Genomic DNA, 27,041 nt, shown 5'->3' with positions numbered 1-27,041 from the left:
AGGATGATGGCTGGCACTGCCTGCTCTTGGCTTTTTGTCATCTGCCCCACGGACTTTTAGATCCTGACATGAGCTGTCTGGGAGTTTGAAGAATTAGCTTAAATCCCCAGTAGTTGGGGTGGTGGTATTTGTGGTTTTACAGTCTCGCCAAAGTCATCAGAGGTGAGGCAGGCAGATCATTTAAGGACAGTGGCTGTTTAATAGGGCTTTTCACACCGTCTCCTACCTGAGAATAGATACACCAGCTTTTGAGCTCTCTGCTAAGGCTGCCAGCTGTGGTGCAGCATTAAAACGATGAGGGCTAGCTGCTCACGTGTTCCTTATGGATGCAGAATAATCACAAGGATGCTGATCTTAAGCTCAGGTGTTGCAATCTTTCCCCTCACGATGCAGCCCATCTGCCCCCTGCGTGATGCCTGGGGCACAGCACTGCCCTGCTGGTGCAGCCGGACCGCGTCTCATTGCCAGTTCCCCATCGGCCTCTTCCTTAGGTAACCTTTATTTGTTCTCCTCATGAAATACAGGCTATCTTTTAGACCACTGATTTGCCAGTATTTATTTTGTCAGGCTTTAGTCAGCTCTGAATTGGTAGTTCCCTAAAACAACCTGTTCTGTCTTTCTTTTTCCCAGTGAAATACAAGCTATCTTTTAGACTGGTTGTTTTTCAACATAGATTTTGTCTTTTTTTTTTCTTTCTTTTGTAGGGGTGCTGCCTATCTGTGGGGGGACCTTAATACCTGTGTTCATTGGGCATTTGCTGGCCAAATTCAGGAAAAGCTTCCGAGTGTTTTAAGGATCAGGCACGGAGCAGTCAGGGGAGTTATTTGGAAATCCAGTCTGGTAGTCTTTACATTTTTTGGCCTAGTGCAGTTGATTTATCCCTGAGTAAACACCTTGGACACAAAATTATCAGTCAGAATATCCTCAGGGTATTGGATTTGTCAGTTTTATTTTAGCCCTTTTGAACTCCAGAGGAATGAATTCAAGAGCTGAGTGCATATACGGGATGGGTCATTTAAAAAACTGTTGACAGGCAGTATGTGGTTCAAGTCAATCCTCTTCAAAAGTGGGTCAAAACTGAAGTTGTCACTATGGAAGATGAAGAGTTCTTCCATGAGAACCTCAGATCTTTTGGTATAGTTGTATTATTTTGCTTTGAATAAGGGACGTGCAGGGATAGGCCCAGTTCCTGGCACGCAGTGTAACAAATTGTGTGTTCCTGATATTGTTGTATGGGTTTGTAAATAATGGGTTCATATTTTAAAGCTCCCTGTCTTAATATGAACAGGAGTTTATGAGTCACAGTAAAATATGAAATGAAGAACAAATAGGTATGAATATGGATTATGTTTTCTCCAAGAAGTAATACCACAGAGGAGAAAAGTAAAACTGGAGGAGGGTTGTAGGATAGAGTTTGGGATGCCTGCATAGAGACTTAGTGCTTGTTCTTTCAAAACCGAAAATATGGCTGAGGAAAAGTGTCTTGATTTCTTTCTCATCTTGAAAAATAATTGGAAAGAAACATGGTATGGTCATTGTCATTTTTAAAAATGCCGCATTCTGATTTTCCTCCAAAACAATTTCTGTGGAAAAAGGCAAATGAAAAGATTTCAAATAATGAGCATGTAACTCTGCATTTTGGGCCAGAAGTTATTCTGCCTTTTTTTTTTTCTTCCTGTGGTTTTTGTTGTTGTTTCTGGTTTTTGTTCATTTTCTTCCTCAGAGGCAGGAAAAGTGATTACCCTTCAAAATTCACTTGGCTGTTGTCCCAAAAATAACCCTCAGACTGAACGGGGACTCTGCCTGTCTGTCTTGGCCTTCCATTACTGACTTGTCCCTCCTTTTTCTTGCCCAAATCAAACCATCGAATCCCAAGTTTTACTAAGTGTATAATCAGTTGATCTCATGGGTTTTTTTTTCCCTGTTAAACTAGGTTTAAATGAGGCTCTAAACATTTTAGATCAGACGAGTTACCTTGTTCTGCAAAGCTCCAGGTGAATTAGTGGCTCTTAAGAGGTTATAATTACTGTTTTATTAAGCTGTTCCTGTTCATTGACATGCCTGCTCCTGTCCGTTGGACGTTCGGGTCCTCTTGCCAGCTGGAAGGCAGCCCCATTTAACGCCTTGTCTTCCTGTGCCTTGTCTCCGCGACGTAGAAAAGTGATGCTCTTGCTTCATTTCAAGGAGAAGCTTAGGAGAAGATGAGACAGTTCTGTAAGTTAAAGGCTAATAGCCAGCTTGCGTCCTAATTCACGTGAAGTTTGTAAATGGCTTTATCTTGGCAGGGATGTAGTTATTTGGTTTGATGAAAGTGACACCTTTCCATTGCGATGTTTGCAGTCATTTAAGCTGCTGCCGGAGGAGTCCTCTGCAGCCTGAATGTTTTGTTCCCATACAGCCACAGGTTCGCCGGGGGCTGTGGCTGAGTTTCCTGCTGCTGCTGGAAATGCCCTTGCACCCTTCAGGCAATGCTTCTGGCAGTGCAGCCCGTTCTGGTGTTAACTTGCTGTGTATCTTAGAGGGAGTCGTGGCTCCCTGCTCCTGTCGTTGCTTTTCCCAAAGGGAAGGGTCCTCTGACCCTTCTCCAGCAGGTGCCAGTGGTACCCGCCTGTGAAGTCCTGCTTGCTGCCGAGCTCACAGACTCGTAGCACCCCAACAGGTCAGTGCAGCTGCCCGGCCCCTCCGCAGGCTTTTGTGCCTCCCACCAGAGCTGCTGGTGGGCTGGAAGGCTCTCTGTCCTCTGAGGGCACAGGAGAATGCTCTAGCAGGGTGGCACTGGCTTTTAGCTTCTCATGCCTTCCCAGACAGTGGGTTGCTGCTTGCCTAGGTGTTCTGGAGCAATGCAGCCGCCTGAAACACGCGGTTCTCAGCTGCATCACAGCTCCCTGGGATGCTTCACTCGTGTGCTGTAAACCTGCATGGGCAAGCAGCAAGGAGACAGCGGGGCAGAGGGGGCTGCTTGCCCGCTGCTGGTTGAATCAGATCTCATCGGCTGTAAAATTAGAGTGGATCAATTTTCAGTCGCCGCTGGTTATCTTAGAATATTAGTAGTAATTAGAGAGCTATAAATAGATAAATTTAAAATTTGTTAAGTTGTAGCCAGGGGAGAAGTCTGGCTATAGATTTCAGTAAACACTTAACTAGTGGCGTGCAGTACAGGAGCAGGCTCTGCTGGAGTGCGCGGCACGATGGCGTTTGGTGTGTCCCTGATTATTTAGAAATGAAGTGAGAGGAGCAGGCTGCATTCCTGTACTGGGCAGCAAATAGATTGACCTGGCTCTGAACTTCTTACCAACCACCTGTGTACATCTCTAATGTGTGCCCATGATATATTGCAGTAAGTATGAATTTAATTTTTATGTCGCCAATGTCACTTTGAAACAAAAGGAGAGTAAAGTTCTTTCAGAGGCTTTGGGAAAGGCCTGGCTGCAGAATAACATTTGCATTGACTTCTTGGTCCTAAAACTCTAATTAAATTATTGATTATGAAGCTGGCTGCTTTCTTAATAGTTCCTAATGTAACAATTAAAGCAAAGTAAGTAATTAAAAATGAAAAGATCAGTCTGCAAGTACAATCTTCAAAAGGTCATTTTCAACTTAATCGCCTTTTGGAATGAGGCAAGAATAAAACAAATGAGTCATTAGTAAAAAAGCAATTTGGTGTGTGTATGTGTGTAATAATGTTCTTAGCAGATTACCACTGGCCACACCATACCTAAATTAATTAAATATAATAGCTAAATTCACTTAGAAGGTATTATATTAACACCCCTGTTCCCAGATTGGGCTCCGTTGTGCTCCTGCTCTGGGCAGCTCGTAACCAAGGCAGACGCCCGCAGCTTCAGCCCAAGAGAGCACGACATTTCAATGCAACCATTCTGGTGTTATTTAACATCACAAGCAATGTTTTGTGCTACACAGACAGTTTGTTAGCAACATTTTTGTAAGCAGGAGAGGGAAGGAGAAATATGCTGAGGTTAGTGAGGTGGCCCCTGGGTGTTTCTAGACGTGAAATGTAGCAGGGAAGGGAGCACAAAGGTGTTTGCCAGAAAATGTTCAAAGCACCGGTTAGCACTGTCGCCTTTGACAGGGCAGAAGTGAGAGGTGACGCTGGAGCATTTAAGAACTGGTGAAGTTTAGAATTTATGAGTGAAAAGCAGTCGGTAGTAAGCAAGGCAGGCAGCCAGGCATAGTTTGCCTGCCCCTGAAGGAAGAGCTGCTCCATTTCGTACTGGTGGTGTTCTGTACCCAGGGCTTTTCACGCAGCACTCATGATGTTACACGAAGTAAAATCTCGTTTTGCATCATCTCTGAGATTTAGCTATCGTGTCCTGACAAGCCAGGGAAGGAAACGGATTTGAGATGAGTGCTCTATTACAAATGCTGCACCCTCTGCCACAGATGTTTCGATGTAAAACGCCTAGCTGACTTATCATGGCAAAAGCAGCTAATTGCTGTGGTAGTTCATAGCCATGAAGGCAGCCTGTTCAGGAGCTTGTTGTACATGCAGGTGAGTGTCACCGTCCTGATTGCCCATTGAAGCTACTTGGAAACTTTAGCCAAACTTTAAAGCATGGATGCCGAAGTTTGCAAAGCAACTGAGTGCCATATTCAGCACCTCCTGTGCCTCTACAGCATGTGTGTGGTTGTGCACAGGGAGATTCGTTAAACCACGGGAGCCAGAATTCAGATAAGCAAGTACAGCAAAGAAATAAACGTGTCGGGTGTCTAGGAGCTGTCTAATATTGTGAGCTTTATAGACATTTGGGGAACTGACCTCCCACGTTACTGTGCACAGCAACACACTTCCTCTACACACTTCCTCTAGACAGCAATTGTTCTGCTCGCTTCACTTAGGTTCTGCTTCAACACGTTTGCTCAGAATCCTGCTCTTGACAAGGCAGTAGGGGGAAAAATTACCATGCCACTCAGATTGTATGAGAAATTGATACATCTGTTAGTCTTTTAAGCTAAAGGCATTGCATCTTAAATGGTCTTTTCTTTCTGCAATTAACTGTGGAGTTTTCTTTTTGCACATAGTAACTGAGGAGAGCAGGTTACAGACGCAAGTTCTTTATGAAAGGTCCTCTTAGGGGATCAGTGTTTCTGCCTGCACACCTATAGTGCTCTGCCATGTTCTGGTGAAGAAGAGGTATGGGTAGTTTGTGAACCTTCCCTTTATCTGGATTCCCCAAGAGCTGTTTTTATGTGCTACGGAGTACAGAGCTGCTGGTCTCTCACATTGAAGTACGGTGTCAGGACTTATTCATCTGCACTAAATATGCTATAATGGGGTTTTGCTTTTCACGTTCAAAGATTACATTAAATTAGTACTACAAGCATGAGCTGCTTTGTATCATAACTATAATCCACCATCCCATCCCAGACACAACTGTGTGAACTTAAGTTTAAGGAGGCTGATGGCCTGGTGACTGTGGCTACACATTCTCAAAAAAAAAATCTGTTAACAAAAAAAAAAAAAGCAAACATGAAAAAAAACAACCAAACCTTAGAAATCACTTTGCCTTCTACTAACAATAATATTGTGAAGTAAGTAATATATTTTCAATAAACAGCTTTCCACTTTGGTAAATAGTGAATCAAAATGTTGGTGTTTACCCAGCCTGCAGTCCATCTGTTGCTTTGTATAGATCGCTCCTTTCTAACCACTCCTGCCTGTGTGCAGATTTACTCCATTCTGGTTCTGCACAACCTCAGTGGGTGGCTTCTTTAGACTCCCTGTTCACACCCCACTGCTAGAACAGAAAAAGAGAGACTGGCTGGGAAAAGCTCAAACTGTAAACATGCAAGCCTTTGGGATGACTTCAGCTGTGTGTTTTTTATTGAAAAACTGGAACCTCAGAGCTTGCAACATATTGGCAAAAAGAGATTTTCTTGCTGTTTCAAATCAAAATGAAGTAGTCGATTTTAGACCAAGAATAGTCTTGAAAAATGGCTGAGAGGGTCCTGGTTTTTGGAGAAAAAGTTGTAGGCTGTCAAAAAATGCTTTGAGTAGGATGTCCCATGCAGTGTTGATGGATAGTGAAAGTTTGCAATGGTAATTCATACTTCAAACATTTTCCCTGGTAGAAATTTTGTAGTATATATATTGAATGTACAGAGAACTGGCACACAAGCAGAGGTTTACAACAGCATTATGCTCTGCTGCCCCCAGGGCAACAGCACGGAGAAGGGTTGTTCACATTTTATGGTCCAAGCCTAGCATGCAAGTCTTTGGTTATAATTGAATTTCGGCTTCCATATTTAAAAGTGCAATAAACAGCCAAGGGCATTTTGTATTAAAAGGTGTTGTGGTTTGTCAAATATGAAACTGATACAAAATTGGGGAGATGCTTCTTTTTTTCCTCATGTGATCAGGAATTTGTTTATGCATAGTATCTTTATCACCTCACTTCTTCCCTGTATCCCCTTTCTCTTTTCTGTTCAACTAGAGTGTGATTTGAAAAGCCATATTAAAAGGTAAGGGTCTTGCCATCTCATAGTGTGCTGCCCTAATAATGTAAAGGTGATTTGGCTGAAGTCCTAAAGTGAGCGATTGGAGTGGAGGAGTGATGACACAGCACCATTGTACAGTTCCACTGCGGACTGCTCCATTAGACTGCCCTGATGGGACTTTGTGCTGCCGGTGGAAGTAGGACTGCGTGTTCTCTCGTTGTCTTGCAGTTGAGGTGATGTGATGGTGTAGTTGCCAAAGTGCCAGAACTAGCAGCAACCTGCTGACTGGAAGGCTGTCTCTGTACCCTGAGAACCCCAAGCATCCCTACTTTGCAGCAATGAGTAAGTCGGTGCTAATTACGTGCTGTCGTTTATGTGAGGCAGCTGAGAGAGATCTCTGTGTCACCAAGTCAGGCTGGGCTTTCCCACCAACAGGAAGATATTACAGTCAGTGCTGTGAGTTACGGCCTTGTTCTCCTTAACAGCCAGCTTCCCTTGCAGCACAGCGTTTGCCCAGGCTCTCTTATGTGGAGGCAGGCCTCAGAGCGTGGTGGCGTCACGTGGAATTGCCTCTGTACGTTTTCTCCTCCTGTGCTTAATGGTGTCGTCCTTGTTTTCTCAGAACAATTAGGCAGACCTCAAGGATGCACATTTATCAAAGCAGTCAGCACGCCATTCCTCATCCCCGCCGTAAATCCCCAGTCGCGCACACTCTCCCACGCCAAATCCAATTGCGAGCGCACTAATCCCAGCACAAACGCTGCGTTGGGATGCTTTGTGTCCCGCTTTCCTGGCAGCCTGCTCTCCGTCAGCTCCCATTCAGGAGCGCGGTCTCAGAGCCCATCTTAATTGTGATTCAGGTGATTTCAGAGCCAGGGCAGAAAAACAAGCTTCAGCAGCAGCATTGTTGTCTCTCAAGTTGAGATTTCTGGCACTAGTTCGCTGCAGCACTATTGAAATTAATTGTTTCAGGACCGAAAGTGTCCTGGCACAAGGACAGGAGGAATGAGGCACTGCCAAAAAGGTAGCACCAGTTGCTCCCCCGAGAACTGACTGTTCCTGCACCACTCAGCATGGCTCTCAGGACAGAAGGGATTTACTGGTAAACACTGGTTTTATAGTTTATTTAGCTTTCCATTTTCTCTAAAAATAAATATGTAATTATTGCGTTCCTGTTTTTCGTCTTCCGTGGCTCAAGCCCAGCTTCCCTGTCTCCAAGTGCGTTTCAGGCCAGTGTTTTGCAAATGATAGTATTTTGCATGCCAGTCCCTTACTCAGCTGATTGTTTCTTTCCCCTCTCTCTCCTCCAAAATGCTTTATAGAGAAGCAATAATCTTTCAAAAAGAAGACATTTATCACATGCAGATTGGAAACACTGGGACAAAACTGATAGGCAAGAGGCAGAATTTAGCAATGTAGCCTTTGTACATAATCTTCCCCTGCTGGTGACTGGAATAAATATCAGTGGTCCAATTTTCCACCATGAACAAGCCCAGCACAGGAAAGGAGATGCTCAGTGATGTATGCTAATACAACTGTGCCACAGCCCCACTTTTTATTTAAATCCTTTCTGTTTTCTATTTGGTTTGTGCAAAAGCAAGGAGTTGCTTTAGCCAGAAGCACTGGAAGAGCAGGAGTGGTCAGGGGCAGAGTGAGGCCAGTGGCACCTCAGGGACATCTCGAGACCTGCCCAGCCCTGCTGGTGCAGCAGCCCCCAGGGAGTTTTATCCTGGGGAAAAACTGTGTAAAAAATTTGAATAATTTTGGTTTAGGGATCTGTTTTTGGTGGACTTGGTTCCATCTGAAATCTTCCCTTTCCAAATCTGAAAAATGGATTTTGCAAGATCTGCTGTGAATTTGCTGAGCAGTCCCATTTTTGGTTCCCTTCTAATCACGTTATTAAAAATTAGCCCTTTGTCAGCTCCTCTCTGAATAATACAGAGCATTACGTCTCAAATTCCCCTGCCGTGGAGCGCCGTGACCCATGGTGGAGGCGTTGAGCTTGATCCGGCCAGGCGTGCGCGGGGCCGGGGCTGGCGCTGGCCCACGGTGGGCTGCCTTTCCCCAGGCACATCGACCCCAAGGGCCTCTCGCTTTCTGAGACCTGTATCAGGGCACGGAGCATCTCAGGAGATGGAGGGGGTTATTTCAGAAGAGTAATTCTCCTACTTTAAATAGAACAGCATTACTGTGCCTAGGAAACAGATACATCTTTTCTTCCTGAAGTTCTTTTGTTATTACAATTTATTTTTTAATCCAGAAACTACTCTTTTCTGGAGCAAAGATGCACGTATCTTGTTACCAAGATTTTATTTTTAATTTAGAGCCAGGTATTAATCAGTGGAGTGTGCCTTGCTATAAATGAGTTATCATGGAACACACACCTGTACGTTAAAAAGCGTGTCTGGGAGTGTGTGGGGAGTATGAGTATGCACGTTTTTCTAGATTGATTTTGCTCCCTCTGAAACAAGTAATAGTCAAGAGTAAATAGTTGTCTTTAACATTTCAAGTTTAACACATTATTATTGGATGCTGCATGATAACTAAAACCCAAGTTAGCAGTGTCTTATAATGATCAAAACTTTTTTTCGGTGTGGGTGATGACAGCCCATAACTGCCTGCTATTTGATTTAGTTGTGCCACGTTTGAAGAGTTCAGTTATGTACAACAATGAAATCAGCGAAGCAGCTTACATTACTTACCAGTCCCGCTCAACATGAGCGATTGGATTGTGTTTCCTAATTAGCGTGTAAGGAAATGGATAATAAAGCTTTTTCCTAAAAATGCGTATTGTCAATTTCCACACCTCTACTCCAAATTTGCTCATTTTTAACCTGCCAAAATGAAATAAATGTTTGTTGAGGGTATGGAAAAGGTAATTACTTTTCTTCTCCTTTAACTTCCTCTTAATTAACTTTTAATGTATGCTGTTACTCAGGGAGCATTCCTTAATAGTAAATGTGTCTAAAACAGGAAAAGACAGAGATTTAAATGATTTAGATAAACATCTGCTTAACATAGAGGCATGAAAATTACAGAATCAGAAAAACAGTGGCTTTCTGCCAGAAAAAAAAAAATAAAATCCTTTTCTATTAATCTCCTTCCCTTGTGCTTATGAGCTTAGAAGAAATGATCCAGCTTTCAGGTTGGGAATATATGGTCTAATGATAGAAGCTTTCTGAGCATCACCAAATTGCTCCATGAGCATCACCAAATTAAAAGAGATTTTGAAGGACAAGTTATTTCAGTTAAAAAAAATCAATATTTTGATTGGTTTTGAAGGAGACCTCTTTCTTCATTTCTTTGTGAAATTAAGGGAAAAGAGTGGCAGTTTCTATCTATAGTTTCTGCCTACCTGACTATATAATGTTAATCCATAGTGTTATTAAATAATTGTTTAGATAAATTGGTTCTGTCTTTAGCAATTTAGAATAATCTTCTAAAGTAATGTTCAGTAAGAGTGTATTAAAATAATTGCCTGCTATTTATTTTTCAGCAATATTCATCTGTCAGAAATGGCATAACAACAAGAAATACTTTGTCAGACCGGCTAGATTTCCGATAGTTGAATCAGTAGAGTGAGTGCAATTATGGTTGTACAGAGCTTCCCAAATAATGATAGAGATTAAGGCTGTGTTACAAACCTTAACACAAACTGTCTTCTAAACTTGCTTGACAGTAACCTGGTCAAAGAGAATTTCACCACGAAATGCTGATTCACCCATTGTTTCTGCAGAAACAACTCTATTTTGGTATTTTATATTTCTCTGACATGCTGGGCAGCGTCCCAGGAGCTCTGTTCCTTGTGCCCTGGGCTGGGACAGGGTGGTAGAGCGCCAAGCTGGGAGCCCCTGGTCCTGGAAGAGAGCCGCCCTACTGTGCGAGGCATGGAGCACAAGGACATTGCGCACATCGGTTCTGTCTAAAAAGACATTGTAATGGAAATTTGCAGCCCCACGTCTTGTACAAAGTGAGTCATACAGGCCTTTGGGGTTTTCCACTTCTTGACTTCGGCACAGCACCCTGCAACCGGAGCTATGCCAAGCCCCAATGTGCTTGGGTGGAGACCACATCCTGCGGTGTCTCGCTGGGCTTCCCAAGGAAGAACAAGTCACGAAGGGGCGCAGCATTGGCTTCTTAGCAAGACACGCCAAATCCCAGCCTGACTGCAGCCTCGGCCCGCTGCTTCGTGCTGTGCTGTGGCACCGAAAGCGCTGCTCGTCTTGATCCGTCTGGCGGTGGCAGGGTGGATTTGAACCGAGTCGTGCAGTCCTCCTTACAGCTGTAGCCTCATAACTCACAGGCGTTCCCTATTTGGGCTAGGATAGAAAGACGGCAGATTGAAAACTTTCTGCACGTCAATACATGGATGAAAAAAGCAAATTATAGCGTCTTCAGGATTTTGAAGCATTCCTCCTCAATAATTCTGGTCTATTTTTCAGTTCCTAAAAATGTACTTCGATCCAAACTTGTTAACGTTTTAGAACAGAAATTTGTTTTGATTCAGTAAGTCCAAACTTCTAAAAAGGTAATTTTTGACACTTCTGATATTTATTAACCAAATGCATGTCAGTTGATTTCTTTAAACTGACCCATTTTTTTGATCAGGTGTGTGGTTTAAAAAGTCTTTATATCCTCCCCCCAGCAAATACACAATCAACAGTCACTTCTCTTATTCAGTTGACAACACTTCTGTTAGCAAGAGGACATGGAAGGAAGTGTAAATGGAGTGAAATCCGGCCTGGGTGCTGGGTGTTGGGGACTGGTCTCAGGAATGTTCCGATTTCTTCTGGCTGGCTGGCACTCCACCCAGGATCTCCCTCCCAAAACCGAGGCACTGACGGGAGGTGTCACACACGGCAGCCGTGGCTCCAGCGCTGAGCGGTGCGGCTATACCTGCGGGGGGCTTTCTTGGGATGATGTACGTGGTCACTGAAGGACTACAGCCTTCCTGTGCCAGGCTCTCTGTTACTCCTCTCCTATCGTACCATGGGTCCTACCATATGACATCCTGCCACAAGCAAGAGGAGTCAGGATGATACATGAGATGGCTTCAAGACAATAAAAATTAGGTAGACCTTGCTCCATTCTCCATCACTGTTACTGCCCCATCCGTTGAGAGGAGGGATCTGAGTGTGGAAGACAGAGGAGACAACAGCGTGGAGCAGAGAAATTGTGTTTTACCTCCCTGTCAGGTAACGGTGGATGGTGTGGGTGAGCAGAGAGAAAGATGATAGCAGGACAGAATCAAGCGTAAATGAGAAATATGTGCTGAGAAGGATGGAAGTAAAAGCAATGGAAGAAACGAAAGCAGCGGTGCCGGGAGGAAGAGAGGACATAAAAGAGCTTAAGGGAAGGAAACAGCAAACAAAAACCAGGACGTATTATATATTTTTGTTATCTGTTTTCTGCTCAGAAGCTTCTACCTAATAAAAGGCTCTATAATAGTGATTGATTTGTAATCTCTAGTGTCATTGCCCTCACTTCCCCCCAAAGCCATCTGGAGGCTGTTTATAGCCAGCCCATTGAAAAGTATGAATTGCAGCAAAGAAATTCTGCCTGGCAGAAAGAGGGATTGGTAATCAATTCCCTTCCTGCCAGGCAGGGCTCCTGTGCTCCCTTCGCATTCGCTGCGTGGTATCCTGTCTGCAAAAAGCCACCAGGGATGGTACCCGGGGAGGAGCGCGGTGATACCGGGGATTACAAATCAATCCTTCCCATTGTTGCTGGAACCTGCTGTTGACAAACACCACAGTTCCTTTGTTCGATAATTTAGTTGTTTTGAAGGATGAACAAGAAAATTGGGGAGCTTTCCAAGGTTCCCTGCTGTCACTGGGCCCGGGGTGCCCGGGAGGCGATGATGTTCACATGAAGGGTGCATGAGTAGGCAGGGGAGTCTGCGTCTTTCAAAGCTTGTGTTTCCTATATTTTCTCTCTTCTTTGTGTGTCCAAGGAGCTGGGCAGACAGCATTTTGAGGAGAAACATGTACTGCCTGCTCAGAAGTGTGAACAGAAAAGGCTGGGACCTGCTTGGGGTGAGACAGGGCAGTGCTGGAGGCGAGGTAGAGAAAATCAGCAGAAGTATCCTCAGCAACGCTGTGGGAGGAGGAGAAAACAGCCCCCAGAAACAAAACCCCAGAGGAGAACAGCTTTGGGGCAGAGTACTGGAGCACTAGCAGCCAAAGAGGCAGCATGTGGCCACGTGTGAGTAGCTTTTAAGGCCAGGGCGCCAGCACAGGCACGGGGAAGCACGGCCACGCTGTACGGTAGGAGGCTGCAGGTGCTGGGGTGGGCAAACATCGCTGCCACGCATCTCCTGCACGGCCCTCTCAGGCTCCTGCTGGGGATACAAAGGGAATAAATAAAAATGTAAAAGAGGAATTACTGAAACTGTCCCTTGATAACTAAATGGTTGATCATAAATTGGAGTGTCTATGCAAATGAAGTAAATAATTAAAAACTCCAAGAACAGCACTGACTAGGTGGTTGATGGCTGGCAATTATAAAAGCTGAATTTTTAATATGCATACATCTAAGGAGCCAGTAAAAATTAGCTCCTAGACTAATGGACTTGCCTTTCTTCCAAGGCAGAATTTTAATGAGAGCATTATTTATAGCAGAGCCCAAGAACGAGCGTTTTCTTGCTCAGTCTCGTTTCTTCTCTGCTGACATTTTATTCATTAACCTTTGAACTTCTTTAGAGAAGAATAATACTCTACACAGCGTAGGGCAAAGATCACCCTGACCCCCTGAAATTAGTCATGGGTCATATATTGTTAAGAGTTACTTCTTCTAACAAATAATGTTTATAAAACCCCGTTGGTGATATGTCCTCGTTTCATGCTGGTTTCTGAGTCATTTATTTGCAGTTCACTTCACTGAAGAGAAAATGAGCATCATGTGGTATCTCAGAGTGCGGTGCTGCTTCTGCCACCCTGTCTTGTACAGGGGGGAGACAGACATCCAGACGAGACCTGGGAGCCTGCCCTGGCCATATATCCTTACCAGGCATGAGAGGTGCTCCCCGCGTGGCTGCGAGGACACGACTTAGGGTTGAGCTCTGACAGCAGCTCGGCCCTGTCAGCACGGTGACCCTGCGGCACAGCAACACACCTCGGACTATGGTGTCTAGTGATGAGGGAGGTAGGAAAGGAGAAGGAAGAAAAAAGGAAAATAATTTTTAAAATACTATTTCCCCTTTTAAGAAAATGGTGTCTTCTGAAAAGAAAATCTTGTAGTTGTATTTCATTATTTACTAAGGGAAATCATGAGGCTGAAAATGTTGAGCTGCAAGAAATATAAGCTAAGGGTCATGCTGACTGCTCGCTGAATCTGAGAAATGGAGTTAAACTTTGTTTTGCCCTGGGCTGCTTTTAAATGTGGTGTCAGGATTCCCCCCCAGCCTTCAGCCATGGATACTAGTGGACTTCCTTTTCTTCACGTTGCACAGGGGGCACTGATTTCGTTCTCATTGAAGAGTAAGACTTCAATAGAGACTCGGTCTGTTCAGGGTGTGAAACGTCGTGCAAGGAGTAGCTTTTATTTATGGCAGTTCTTCTACCAGTGTTCTTGCAACTTGGGCATTCAAATGATTGAGCACCGAGAGGATCGCTCCTACAAGAAGTGGCGTTTAATTTGGTAGATGCCTGAACGTTGTTATGGAACAGGATTGTTCGTGTGCATGTCTAATGCCGATAATTTTTTTCTGAATTAATTTTTAAAACTCTTTGGTTTTTGACACTAATGTCTGCTTTCTGAGATATCTCTGTGTTATCTTAGGATGTTATCATATTTGTGTCTGACTCGGGTACTCTTTCATCTTACTGAGAGTGCGTGGCAGCACTCAGAGAGATAGAAAGGAGCTGGGAAATGTTTTTTAACTTTCCATCACAGGAGCTGCAGGCTCGGTTTGAGACACTGAGGCCAAGACTTCAGCAGGATACAAAAGTGAATGGACATCTGTATATATAATGAGACCATACAGTGTGTAACACAGAGCAAGATTAGGCTTGAAATAGTAGCTGTGGGCAGCATGACCACCTGCTTGAACCTTCGTCAGAAGTAGCTGGTTTTGTGTGCTACTGGGTTGGCAAACGTGTCGTTCTCCTGATCTGGGAAGTGTCAGCAGGGCTAGAGAGGGCTGTTGCTTTCCCAGTGTGAGTAACTGGAGGGGAGGTGTGTGAGGTCAGAGGCTCTGAACCCTTGTTTGCGAATTATTTGCTCAGGTATTGTCTTAGCCACGTCACTTTCCTTGCTGTCATTGTGCTGTCTATACGAAGTGACTCAGCGCTGTTATCAGCCACTTTCAGGAAACAACCGCGGGCCAAAACCAGCCACTGCAGCATTGCAGCACAGAAAATGCCCAAATAAACCAATCTTCTGAAGTGGTCCTCCCTTCTTTCCTCCCGGTCCTTGTCCTGGTGGGATAACTTGCAGGGATAACTTATTGCTGTAGCTGTGTGTACACTGTGACTGAACACAGAGCATCTCCTCCTGTAAGCCTGCCAGACACGTGTTTATTTTCTGGTGTTTCTGCCCTGCTTTTGGGTCTGCAGGTATTTCCTGAAAACGTCCGTGTTTCACTTGCTACATGAGGTGCCACTGAAATTCAGGCTTGCGTAGGGTCTGTGCATGCCCTGGCTGTTTTATCTGATGAAGGGTAAGTAGGAGAGCGTCAGCATGTTCCTTTACACTTAACAGCAAGCATTAGATAACTAAGCTTTGTAGTGCTCCTGTCCATGGATGGTTTGTTCACATTCTCGTGGCTTGCTCAGGTTCAGATACTCACGCAGAAATTGTAGCAGCTCCCAGGGTCTTTACTAACCTGCTCTGTAGGGCTTTGTCCCCTCACCCAGCTCGACTTCTGCGTGGACTCGCTGTGGGCCTTTCCAAAAGCAGCTCAGAAGTGATTGCCTGGTGAATCTCTGTCCAGCCAGGGCTTGGTGGCCGTATTGAAAACATGGGTTTCTGCAGCAAGTCCTTTCATCCTCTAGGCAGTAGGACTCTGGGGGAAAGCCACATCGATCCTGTTTGAAATGGGGGGGTCCAGGTTGACTTCTGCGTTTTATTTCTACTCTGATTATTTCTTTTTTATTCATTTTGTCTTAAAAGACTTATTACCTATTGAGTAGAAGCTTTTTTTTTGCCCTCAACCAACCCAGAGGTTGGCTGCTACAGGGTCCAAAGCACTGGCAATACAATGAAGTAAAACACAACAGCAAAAAAAAAAAAAAAAAACAAAGAAGTGACCTTATACATTGTAAAACGTTTAAAAACAGAAGCATTGGATGCTCTCTCAATGTGGAAGCATTCAACAACAAATCAATACCTCCCAACGGTGAGCGCTTCTCTTGCATAGTTCTAATCTCCACAGCTCATTGCGGAGGCAGGAGAGCAGCCATGCTGGGGAAGGGAAATCATTTTTACCTGGATGGTCTATCAGCTGCACCTCACCCCCTTTCCCAGAACAGTTTCACATGTGCTCCGAGTATTTAACTTTTTCAGGAATCAAAACGCAGACAACTTGTTTTCTCCCATGCTGCTTTGTATTCCTGGCTGGCTGCTCCTCCCATCACTCTGCCGAAGGCCGTCTTCTTCTCTTCTTTGCTCTACACCTGACTTTCCAGGGGCTCTGCCGTGGCTTCTCGGCATAGCAGGGCTGCCGTTCCCGGGGCGGAGGAGGTGGGAAGAAAGAAGTCCCAGGCTCAGCTTCTGATTGACAGTGGGCTGTGTTAGAAACCAATCTGTTCAATCACGGCATTGAACAAGGGCAGATTTTCATCAAAAGAAGCTTCCAGAGGGGTTCTATACTTTGAAGGGAAATGCATTAATTAAAGCACTCTAAAAAATAGTGGGTGAAGAAACGCATAACATTTCTGCTAGATTTTATGCTACGCTGAGCACTTTTTTTTTTTTTGACCTTCATCTCCAAACAGTAAATGGAAATGTGGTTTTGAAAGCCTTCGCATGTACTGGTAGCACAACTTGATTGTTTCCTGTGCTGTTCCTCTGAGAAAAAAAAAGCAGCAAAAATATGATCCCGTTACCATATTTGCAGCTGAAGCTGGTTAGAGCCCAGGCAGACTAACATTAACAAATGATGATAATTAGGCTTGATTTGCATATTAAAATGGTCTTAATTAAACACTGATTCTGTAAACGTTTAAAGGCTGTAATCGATCTTTTGCAGGCTCTCTTGGTTATTTATATGATCTAATAAAGGCTAGAGGCTTTGTTAATGAGACCTCTATTTCCTAACTTGTATGTGTCAATGAGATTATTTCACCGACAATTACAAAGCAGGCTGCCCTTAATAACTCACCAAAACCGAAGGCTGCGACTCTTTTGTCTGGGGCTGCATACGTGATGCCACTCTGAGGCTGCATACATGCAAGCCTGATGTTTGCTTTTATTTTTTTATTATTGTTTTGCTGAGATAGGTGCCTCTGCTATTGGGAAAAGATCTTAGTCATAATACAGTCGGTCCCAGATATAGTCCTGGTGCTATGACAGGCTGAACTTCATAGGAAATATTTTTGTAATTTAACATGTAGTCATACATTTAGCTTGTAATCGAGCACATAATTTCATGAGAGATCTGTGGAAAGGCTTCCAGCAGTTGTCTTCTCTTCGGTGTATCTGTGGTCTTTTGCCGTGCCGTGAGCTTCCTGGGGAAACAGGGCCAGGACAGATGAAGAGCTCTCTTCTCAGATGCCTTTTCTCCTCAATAACCTTGTTAGCACCAGACAAAAACATTTTGGGAAAAGTGTTCATGTTGGTTTGGATATTGTTCTTTTTTTTTTTGTCTCCCCAGAATTTATTATTTCTTATCTTCTTCTTGTACATGAAAGATACGTCACACTATGTATTTATTTATAGGTTATTTTGACATCTGCTTTGTCCTGGCATATTCTAAGTAAAGATTTTCTGCCTTCAGCCCTCTACACATGCTTCCTTGAAGGCGACAAAATTAGTTGCGTACTCTGTCATCCTCTAAGTCCAGTCACCAGCTATTGTGCAGTACTGCTGGCTTAAAAAACACATTTATTCCTGTTTTATTTAAGTCATTAAGTTTACTGGGAAACATTAATAGGCTTAGCAATGCTAAACCAATTCAGTGTGTGATAAAACATACAAATTAAAGTAATTTTCCTGTGAAAGGATTAATGAGCTGTGTTGAGCAGGTGGGATTCTAAAAATCAGTGGTTTGCCTCATTCCTTTCCCAGTACGACTGAATACAGGTCTCCGATGGGAGCAGCGCCGTGCTGAGGGACGTGCTGGTAATCCTTAAACCAAGAGTCAGCGAGGTGCTTTTAATGCGGCTGCGCTGTATGGCAGGGGTCACAAGGATGCGTGTACGTGCCTTTCTGTCTGAGCGTAAGCCTATTTGTTGGTGTAGGGCATTTCAGAGGCAATGAAACGCTGACTTTGAGACGAGTTTTTTTCTAGGAAAGGTATTGAGTGTCGTCATTCTGCGAGTGAAACCAGGAGTTTTGTCATTTGCTTCAGGGGCACCCAGAGTTGTTTCATTTTGTGATCAGTTGTCTTGATAGTGTGAGATCATGGCACACATTATATCTATATTTTAGCATGTGATGTCTGTATTTTAGTTAAACAGGAGGCTGAAAATATGGAGGGTCCATGACATATAAAGCGTACAAGATTGAGTCACAGTTTGACTTTTACTAAATGTAATAAAAGTTTACCATCGTAACATCGTAAGCCCAGCAAACTTATTAAAAATAACTACGTAGATCACTACCTAGACCTTTCCTCTTTACTTTTTCTTTACTCTAGGAAATCTCATTTTTGAAAATATTTTGTTCACCTGAATTTGATTTTGAAGACAAAATTCTAAATTAGAAATTGCAGAAGCGTAGGAACATTTTTGATATGCGTCTATGATCCTTTATTCTCCATTCACTCAGAAGACGGGATGTAGTGCATACAACATGCTGTAGTCGTAACAGCTGATTTTAACATTTTCTCCTCTTTCACTTGTTCAAATTTTGAAATCTCAAGAATGCTTTAAAATGTAACTTTTTTTTTTTTTTCTCCCAGTGATATCTTTTTCCAATAAATAGCTTCTTCATTGCTGCTCACCTAACAGCCTGGCTCTCTTCTCTGGCATCTCTCTCTGAGTGCTGTTGTTCCCAAAGTGGTGGATCATGGTCAGAAAGTGATGCACTTTTCATCTCCATTCAGAACTTGGTTGCTTTGCAAAGACCCGTGCTTTGGGCATTAATCAACCCCTTCCAGCTGATTAATGAAAAATACAGAGACTGAAGACTAGAAAAGAATTGCAGACAGGTTCTGTTAAGTTTGCCCTCTTTCTGTTTCTTGTTTTGGGATTTTTCTCTGCGCTTTGGCCATTTCAAGTTTGGATGAGGAGCATTTGATGCATACCGACTGCCAGGACAAAATCCATGCTGTGAATGCACGAGGCTTACAAATTCATTTATCCCAATAAAAGTAAATGTGAGGGGTGATAACTTTGGTCCTGTTGGCTCACTCGGGATTTGTACTGACTCTGGGACATGAAGAACTTCTCAGCCTCCAGCTGTACGAAGCTATCCGCAGCTGTCCCCAGATGAAGAACTCCCACCACCTTCGTAGTTCTCCTGCAGGCCAGGTGAAGTTTACTTCAGAACCGAGGACAAGTGAGAACTTGCTGAGCAAGAAACTCAAATTTTGAATCCTCCGCCTTTGCAACTGGGAGGGAAAAAAGGGTTTCCCGTGTAGCTCTCTTGCTTTTTCTTACACATAATTAACTTAGGTATTGCTGTTCTGCTGCTGAAATGTCATTTCATGTTTAAAACTGTTGTGGTTTAACCCGGCCGGCAGCTAAACACCACACAGCCGTTTGCTCACCCTCCCCCCTCCCTCGCTGGGATGGGGGAGAGAAACGGGAAAGTGAAGCTGGTGAGTTGAGATAAAGACAGTTTATTAAGACAGGAATATAATAATAACAATAATAATAATAATAGTGATAATGATAATAGTATTAATAATAATAATGTGTAAGAAACAAGTGATGCACAGTGCAATTGCTCACCACCCGCTGACCGATGCCCAGCCTATCCCCGAGCAGCCGGCCCCCCACCCCGGCCAGCCACCCCTATATATTGTTTAGCATGACGCCAGATGGTATGGAATACCCCTTTGGCCAGTTTGGGTCAGCTGTCCTGGGTCTGTCCCCTCCCAGCTCCTGCTGCACCCCCAGCCTGCTCGCTGGCAGGACAGAGCGAGAAGCTGAAAAGTCCTTGGCCTGGTGTAAACACTGCTCTGCAACAATTAAAACATCAGCATGTTATCAGCGCTCTTCTCATCCTAATCCAAAACATAGCACCCTACCAGCTACTAGGAGGAAAATTAACTCTGTCCTAACTGAAACTAGGACAAACTGACACCAAATTCTTTTGTATTTCTTTTCTGTGCTTTTCACTGCACTCAAAACTTATCCAGTTATGTTCCACCAGCAACTTCTGCTAGTTTATAATTTATCTTTTTGATCGTTTTTAGGTTGAAACACCAGAGCTGGTAATATTCAGCGTTAGACAGCTGTACCAGGTTTCTGTCAGTCACACATTACCCTCCTGAAAATGCTTGGTTTGTTTTCAGAGCTGTTGGAATGCAGAGTTAATTTCATGTAAACTTTAATTACGCTAGAAACGAGTCATATAATTCACGGAGGGAGGACGGCCTTGTTGTGCTCCGTGACATCTGCAGTTCTGAATGTCAGCATCCAGGATTTCCCTGGCTATCGCTGCCGTGTGCTGCGGATCCTTCCCTCGCTGGAGCGTTTCAGCTCCAGCAGTGACATTGGACAGGAAGAATGCAATTACCGAATTTGGCTCCTCCGGTAATGACAGGGTGATGTATGCTCACCTGCCTTATGAATCCTTATTAAGATGCTGCAGCTTCTGTTACTGAAGCCACCTGCCAATATCAACCAAGGGAGTAATATACAGGTCTACTTTTAGTGAAAGGATTTCAATATCTTTCTTTTTTTTTTTTCCCTATTTATTTTCTTTTAAGGGAATGATGGGTCCAGCAAAGAGCCTTCTCCCTCCCCTGCCTGGATGCTGTCGTGAGTGTGCAGGAGGAGCCATGCTCCCTTGTGGTCTCTCTAAGCAGAGATGAATTTTCTCTCTTTTCACAGAAGCAGGTGCAGGAAGGTATCTCCTTGCTCTAAACCTTTTTCCCTCCTTACATAGTTAGAAGACGGATGTCTCCTACAGGAGTTCAGTGAGGAGAGAATCCCACGTGGTCGTGTCTGTTTAAATACTGCCTGTGGTTACGGGCTTCAGCAGGCTGCAGTTCAAAAATCCCAGTGTCAGGAGAAGACAAAGAGATAATTCGCTTTCATCTCAAGAACAAAGCTGAACAGAGAAGCCTTTTTCAACTTTTTAAATTCATGAAACATTTATCTTAGAGTCAGGTTATATTATGCTGGCAAGAATATCGTCTGTCAGCACTTCCACTGTAAAATCCTGTTTTTAGTATTTTTTAGGAGAGCCTGAAAGGTTCACTTTGAACAGATTTAGCATACAAGGTCTTGACCTAGAAACATACTTCTCTTCCCAATTAAGAGAAACAAATGTGGCTGCGTGTTCAGCGCAAAAGACATACTCACGCTGCATTCAGGTGAAAGTTCAGATGCAGAAAAATGTAAGGATTCAGGAGCATCTCAGAGCTACTTCAGTTTTTCCTGTGTTTTCAGCAGCTGATGTTACTGACTCAGAAGCGGAAGGAAGGCTGCTCGTGAGGAAAAGCCCAGCATCAGGGTTAGCTGGCAGGAGGAGCTCCCGGAGTACTGCCGACCAGCTCCTGATAGATGCTCTTTCTCAAGATTTTATGATTCCCCAAATGAAAGCTGTTCTGCAAGTTCATGCATTTTAAAGACATTCAAAATTCTCTTTCATTTTTTAGGAAGACATAGTGAATAACTTGAAAATTAAAAAAATAAAACTCGGGGCTATGTAAGAGAGAGGGAGATCAGCGTAAGAATAGCAGGCAGCTCAGCAGCTGAAGTGTTCAGACTGGTTTACATACCTGCATCTGTGAACCCTTGTGTAGTAACGCATGCAAATGACAGCCAGAAGTTAATTCCTTTCCCCAAGTACAGGATTACAAAGCGTCTGAGTAATACCCTGGCCTTACCGTTGGTCTAACACCAAGAAATAGTCTTCTCTGCATGATTTTTCCCACCAGGCTCAGTTCCAAGCTAGGAGAACAGAAGCAAACTCCATGCTGAAGGTCCTGTGTTTGAGCTAACAGAGTAAAACCTGCGGTGACAGATGGTAAAATTGCTTTGCTCGCTTGTTCACTGTACACATACCTCATGTTGCATGCTCATGAAGTCCGTCTTGGAGGAGCTGGGAGGTGGATGCTCTGTGCAGGATGCAGCAGGGTGCAGGAGTGAGACATGGCCATGCTGGGCTGGAGAGAGGGACTGGCGGAGAGGAGCCCTCCTGCAAAGGTAGAGGCCAGGTGTTGGCAGACTCTTTTCCAGGTCTGGTGTTCATCTGCCATACTCAAGGGATGAGTTTTCTGTCTTTGAAAGGTAGCCTTGTAGTAGGTCATGCTCTCATAAGGAGATCCAGATGGCTTTTGATGTTTGCAGTGCAATGACTTCAAGGCAACACATCACAAAGTTCCCCTAAAAGCATGGACTGACTTCAGAGCCCCTTTTTCTGCTGGGGACATCAGATATTTACTGGAGGGCTGGCTAGTGACTTGCTGGTGCAAAGCATAGGTTAGCCAAGCACTGGTCTGTGCAACGGGCCTTAGAGACAGACCATGCCATGAACAAGGCCAGGATACGAGCAGGAGTCACGCTTCTCATTTCACACTTTGCTGTAAAAAGGGAGGCCTTTGACTAGGTTCAGCAAGAGGGGCTGAGAGAAAGGTTAGAGCTTCCCCACTGAGTGCTGTGCTACCCTTAGCATATTGCCTGCGAAAGGTCACGTCTGGTGGAGTGAGCTTCTGAAGCATTAGATTATTTGACTTTCTAGAAAACTTTTAGCTCTATAAGATCAGAAGCTTCATTTCAGGTACTGTTACAAAATTAAAACCTGTCATGAAAAGCTGGATACCTTTGTGTTTGTTTTTATAGTAAAGGCTACCTGGTGACCAGTTCACTGTTGAGTGCTTCATGGTTTGAACATCTCTTAGTTCAGTCCTTCGAAATGAACGCATTTCTTTAAGTTAATTTCTAAATGAACCAAGAAATTACAAATAAATCTTTTATCTGAATGCTATTTAGATAAATCACATACTCGGATGCTCTTATCTAAAAGCTTATATCATATCAACCTAATAAAGATAATTACCTGTTGCAGACAGTATATTACACTCGGCTGGATCTAATGGATTTGTTATCTTGATTTTTGAATTGTGCAAATTAAGTCTGTTTGCAGCAGGTTTTCATGTACAGTAGGGCATTCAAAATCCAGAAAAAAAAAAAAAGGCAGAATATAAAAAACATGAGTAGTTCTTAAATGATGCTCAAAAGGTTTGGGGTGTGTTTTGTTTTCTCCAGCAGAGCTTGAATTAAGGCTTGTTAGGTTTTGTGGTTTTTTTCTTTTTTTTCTTTTTTTTTTTTTTTGTTAAACAGGTAATTAAAATAAGTATAGGAAGATTCAACCCCTGTGTTGAATTAGTTAATGGTTCACCTTAATAATCCAGATGCAAAGAAGCTGTGGAATATAAATTATAATTGTCTTCAGGCTGTCTTGCCTTGCCCTACTATTTGTATATCTATATGGACACAATAGGGTGGATTTACAAAAGAATTTCACTATTGATTTGGAGCTCTCAGGCTTTTATCCTGTGAAAGTAAGAACAAAAAATCATTTGAATTTAGGTTCTGTGTTTAATCACTGTGAGCGGGATTACTGCTCACAGCTCAACAGTTCCAAAGGTCAGGCAGCTTCTCTGCAATACTGGGTCACAGTTAAAAAAAAAAAAAAAAAATTTTTTTTTTTTCTCTATCTGAAGTCTCTTAGATAACTCCCATCCCAGGCAGGCAATTAATATCTGTGTTCAGTGGAAGCTGAGAGGTAGATAGGCTCCAAAGTGTAATGCCGTGGTATTTCTAGCTGCTGATTCTAATGTTAATTTCTGGGTTTCAAAATGGAAAATTATGTGTGTTTGTGCATGTGTGAATAATCATTTTTTAAAAAAAAACAACAATGCAGAACCCTTCATATTTTGTTTTCTTTGAATGTTGCTATTATCTGGGTATTTTCTGCAGGGGAAGAATGTATGGTTATTAATGTAATTGGGCTTAAGGAGTGAATAGAACAGAGATTTCCTCCATTAATATTTCAATCAAGACCTGATGACTCAGTTAATAATAATGTATTCCCCATAATTTACTGCCCTTTCCAACAGCCGGGGTGTCATGTTCAAGGAGACTGGGTAGACCCCGGAGGTTGGATGCAGGAGATGTGTGCCCTTCTGCAGCTGCACAGCTCGGCTCCCGTGGTTTGTTCCTCCTGGGGCAATGGGCAGTGAGACCTCGAAGCAAAGGAACCTCATTTTCCCTATCTGACAACACCTCCCCAGCACTAATATTAGGACAAGCTCCTCCTTTTTCCTCTGCTCTTTTCCTCGTGATACATTCCCCAGGTGCTTGCCCTGCGAGTCTTGAACCTTAAAGAAATGCGGTGACGTTTCTGGTGCATACGGCTGCCTTCTGGGTGACAAGGAGGAGAGCCACAGACCCGTTTGTATGGTGCTCCACTCAAGTTCCCCTGAAGAACAGATGCTCCAGATTTCCCCTCCTTCTTCTCACCTGGCTCACTTCCACGGTGAATGAAGCGGGCAGCCTGACGTTGGAGTAAATGACTTTATAATTAAAGCGTGAAAAGCAGAATGCAAATGCAAAAGGGGCGTGAGTACCTTCCTGCTGAGTCTTGATGCTGAAGGCTCGGCGCTGCCCGAACACGAGGTCTGATCCAGACAATATTGCTGCTGGCTTGTGCTGGGCCATTAGAGCAAAACAGTTGGTTTTGAACAGCGGTCCAGTTCGGGGTTTCTGGCATCTGTGTGTGCAAGTGAGGGAAGTTCAGATTTCCGGGTGGTGGTGAAGGAAACACTAGCTGTGCTGTGAATTTGAACTGAATAAAAATAAAGTGGTGCTTTGGAAATTAAGTTTCAGCAATAGTATTGAAAAACACTTTACAGAATGGTTCCCTTTGTGTGGCTTTTATTATTATTATTATTACTATTATTAAAATCCTTTTCATGTGGTTTATACTGAGTTGACTGATAGAAGGGAAAACAAAGTTCACATTCATTATGTGGCACGGCATCCATTTGCTTTTTTGTCCCTTTTGTTCGTGATGGCATGCTTTTCTGTGTTTATGGGAAGGTTGCTGTGTATGTATTGGTATTTGAGAGTGTCTGAGAGTAAATATTATGCCCTGCCGAGCAACAGCAGTTATTTTATAGGAGTTATTTTTCACATGCAAAACATATGCAGACATTTGAGTTTTTTCATGGGCTGGGTGCATTGATATTGCTGCTGATTTTATGTACTTTAAATTTTTTGTTGCTCGACTGTTCATGTATGCTTGGTTATAGTTGTCTCCAATTATGTTATCTTTATCAAGTTTAATTTATCTGTCAGTATCTTGGGAATTTTGTGTAATCAGATTTCTATTCCAGCAGCGAGTTCCTATTTGGATAATAATTATTCAACTGTTCTTTTTAGCAGGATATAATTGGCTTGGATTTATTATTTAGAAACCCCTTAAATAAACAAGTTTTGGGGCTTCTATTAGTTTTTGTGGTTTTTTTTTTCAACCTGTAAGGCTGTTGAAAACCGTGAAGAACCAAAGCATTGCACTCTGGCAGTGCTTCTCTCCTGAAAGGACTTGCAAGAATATACTGATAAAACACTCTGATGATAAACATGCAGGAGGCTTTGTCAAGGGAAAAGAGAATTCAAATATGTCACAGTAGGAAGGTTTGGGTTTTTTTGAGGATTGGCAAAACAGAAATGGAAGGAGGCTGATGGTATTGGCTGTAAAAGCATGACTGGGGTATGGATAAGCTACGTTACTGCTGGTCCCGAGAGATTGACTCATGCTGGAACAGGCACAGAGCAGGCCTACCAGGAGGAGTGGAGGAATTTCAAATTTGGCTTTTTCTTTCCTGTCTAGTAGAATGCAACAAATTTCACTTTCAGTGTCAGTAAAATGTTTTCTTACAGTGGAAACTTCAGGATATGATTACACTGATCAAAGCTGGGTTTCACTCTTAATGGCATTTTTGTTGCTGATACCCATTAAACCAGTGATCTTTATGAAAACAGAAAAGAGCACCTATTTCACTACCTCTGTCATGTTTTTAGCATGAGCTATTGTGGTTGGATGCCAGCTGAACTGTGAGAACAAGGCAGGTATCAGTGATGACATCTGACATATGTTCCTGCACTGCGTGGGTCACTTACAACCTGATGTGGAAGATGACAAATGATAATTAATTTTGATTTCATGCTTGTGATTCCTCAGGGAAGACTTTAATGGTGTTTGTGGAGTATCAAGTACACAATATACTGAATCATTGCCTAAAAGCAAGAACTCAGTCTTTTGGAAGCAATGATTGCACCTTCTAATTCAGACCCTCTTGCTAGGTAGATGTCTGTTTTCACGACATTTGAATGCACCTTTTCTACTAGCTGTTCCATGAAGGATACAGATCCTTCGTAATTGTGAGAAATGTATTTCTCTTCCAGCAACCAGGACCTGTTTTTTTTTACCACTCAAAGTGCCTTGCTTTGCCCACAGCCATAAAGTCAAGGTCTTTATATTTACAAGGCTATATAATGATTGATATCACTATAACTCAACTTGCTTTCTCTGTGTTTAATTCCTAGGGTTTCCGTGTTCACACGTTCTACGGTCACCTGCATTCCTGTAACCATGCTACGTTCAACATGAAAGTAAGTTCTGCATATCAATTTTTCGGTCTGCCTGTCTTTCAGATACCCCCACAGCTGAATTCAGCATTAGCATTGACTTCTAGAGCGGTTTGATGTGGTGCTGTAGTCCTCCAGCCAGAGCACAGCCCCAGAGACTTCTAATAATGCTGTCCCCTCCTTGTGCCTAGCTCCGTTCTCCTTTTGTCAGTGCCAGATATCTAAGCCATGCTCCTTTGTCATAGCCATTTAGTTACTTAAATGAGATTTGCTGTTAGTTTTTTTCCTGGATAATTAATTTTATAGTTGTTATCTAAAAAGGCTTGTTCCAGTTGAGCTTGGTGGCAGGCTGTGATCTGAATGCCTGGTTGTAGGTGTAGGAGATCCTGGATATTCTCCTCTTGTTGCAGTATCAGCTCCTGCTTTACCATCTGCTTATGTCAACCCTATGCATTTGTAGGACAAACCCTAGAGCAGAAAGTGTGGGATGAGCTTACTTCGAGTAGGGGGACAGGAATTCCCAAGGCATCTTCTTTTTCTGCCACACGCATCTGTGTATTTGACAGGCACAGTCTACCTCAGTATTTTGTAACATGATAGTGTAGAAAAAATAATATTTAACAGTAAGAACAAAAAAGAGAAAGCTTTACTGTA

At 43.2% G+C, this 27,041-nt stretch overlaps 1 protein-coding gene across 3 annotated transcripts in view; it reads left to right on the top strand.

The window, feature by feature from the left end:
- SPAG16 (sperm associated antigen 16) overlaps positions 1-27,041 on the top strand; it is a 399,263-nt gene that overhangs the window by 261,731 nt on the left and 110,491 nt on the right. For all 3 annotated transcript variants that reach the window (XM_083841616.1, XM_083841615.1, XM_083841614.1), the window contains one exon: positions 26,346-26,411. In XM_083841616.1, the coding sequence (XP_083697742.1) occupies positions 26,346-26,411 (66 nt within the window). The remainder of the gene's footprint in view (positions 1-26,345; positions 26,412-27,041) is intronic.

The sequence above is a fragment of the Anser anser genome, assembly GCF_964211835.1.
Source record: "Anser anser genome assembly, chromosome: 6".
NCBI classification, from domain to species: domain Eukaryota; kingdom Metazoa; phylum Chordata; class Aves; order Anseriformes; family Anatidae; genus Anser; species Anser anser.
This window is presented reverse-complemented; position numbering and strand designations above follow the sequence as displayed.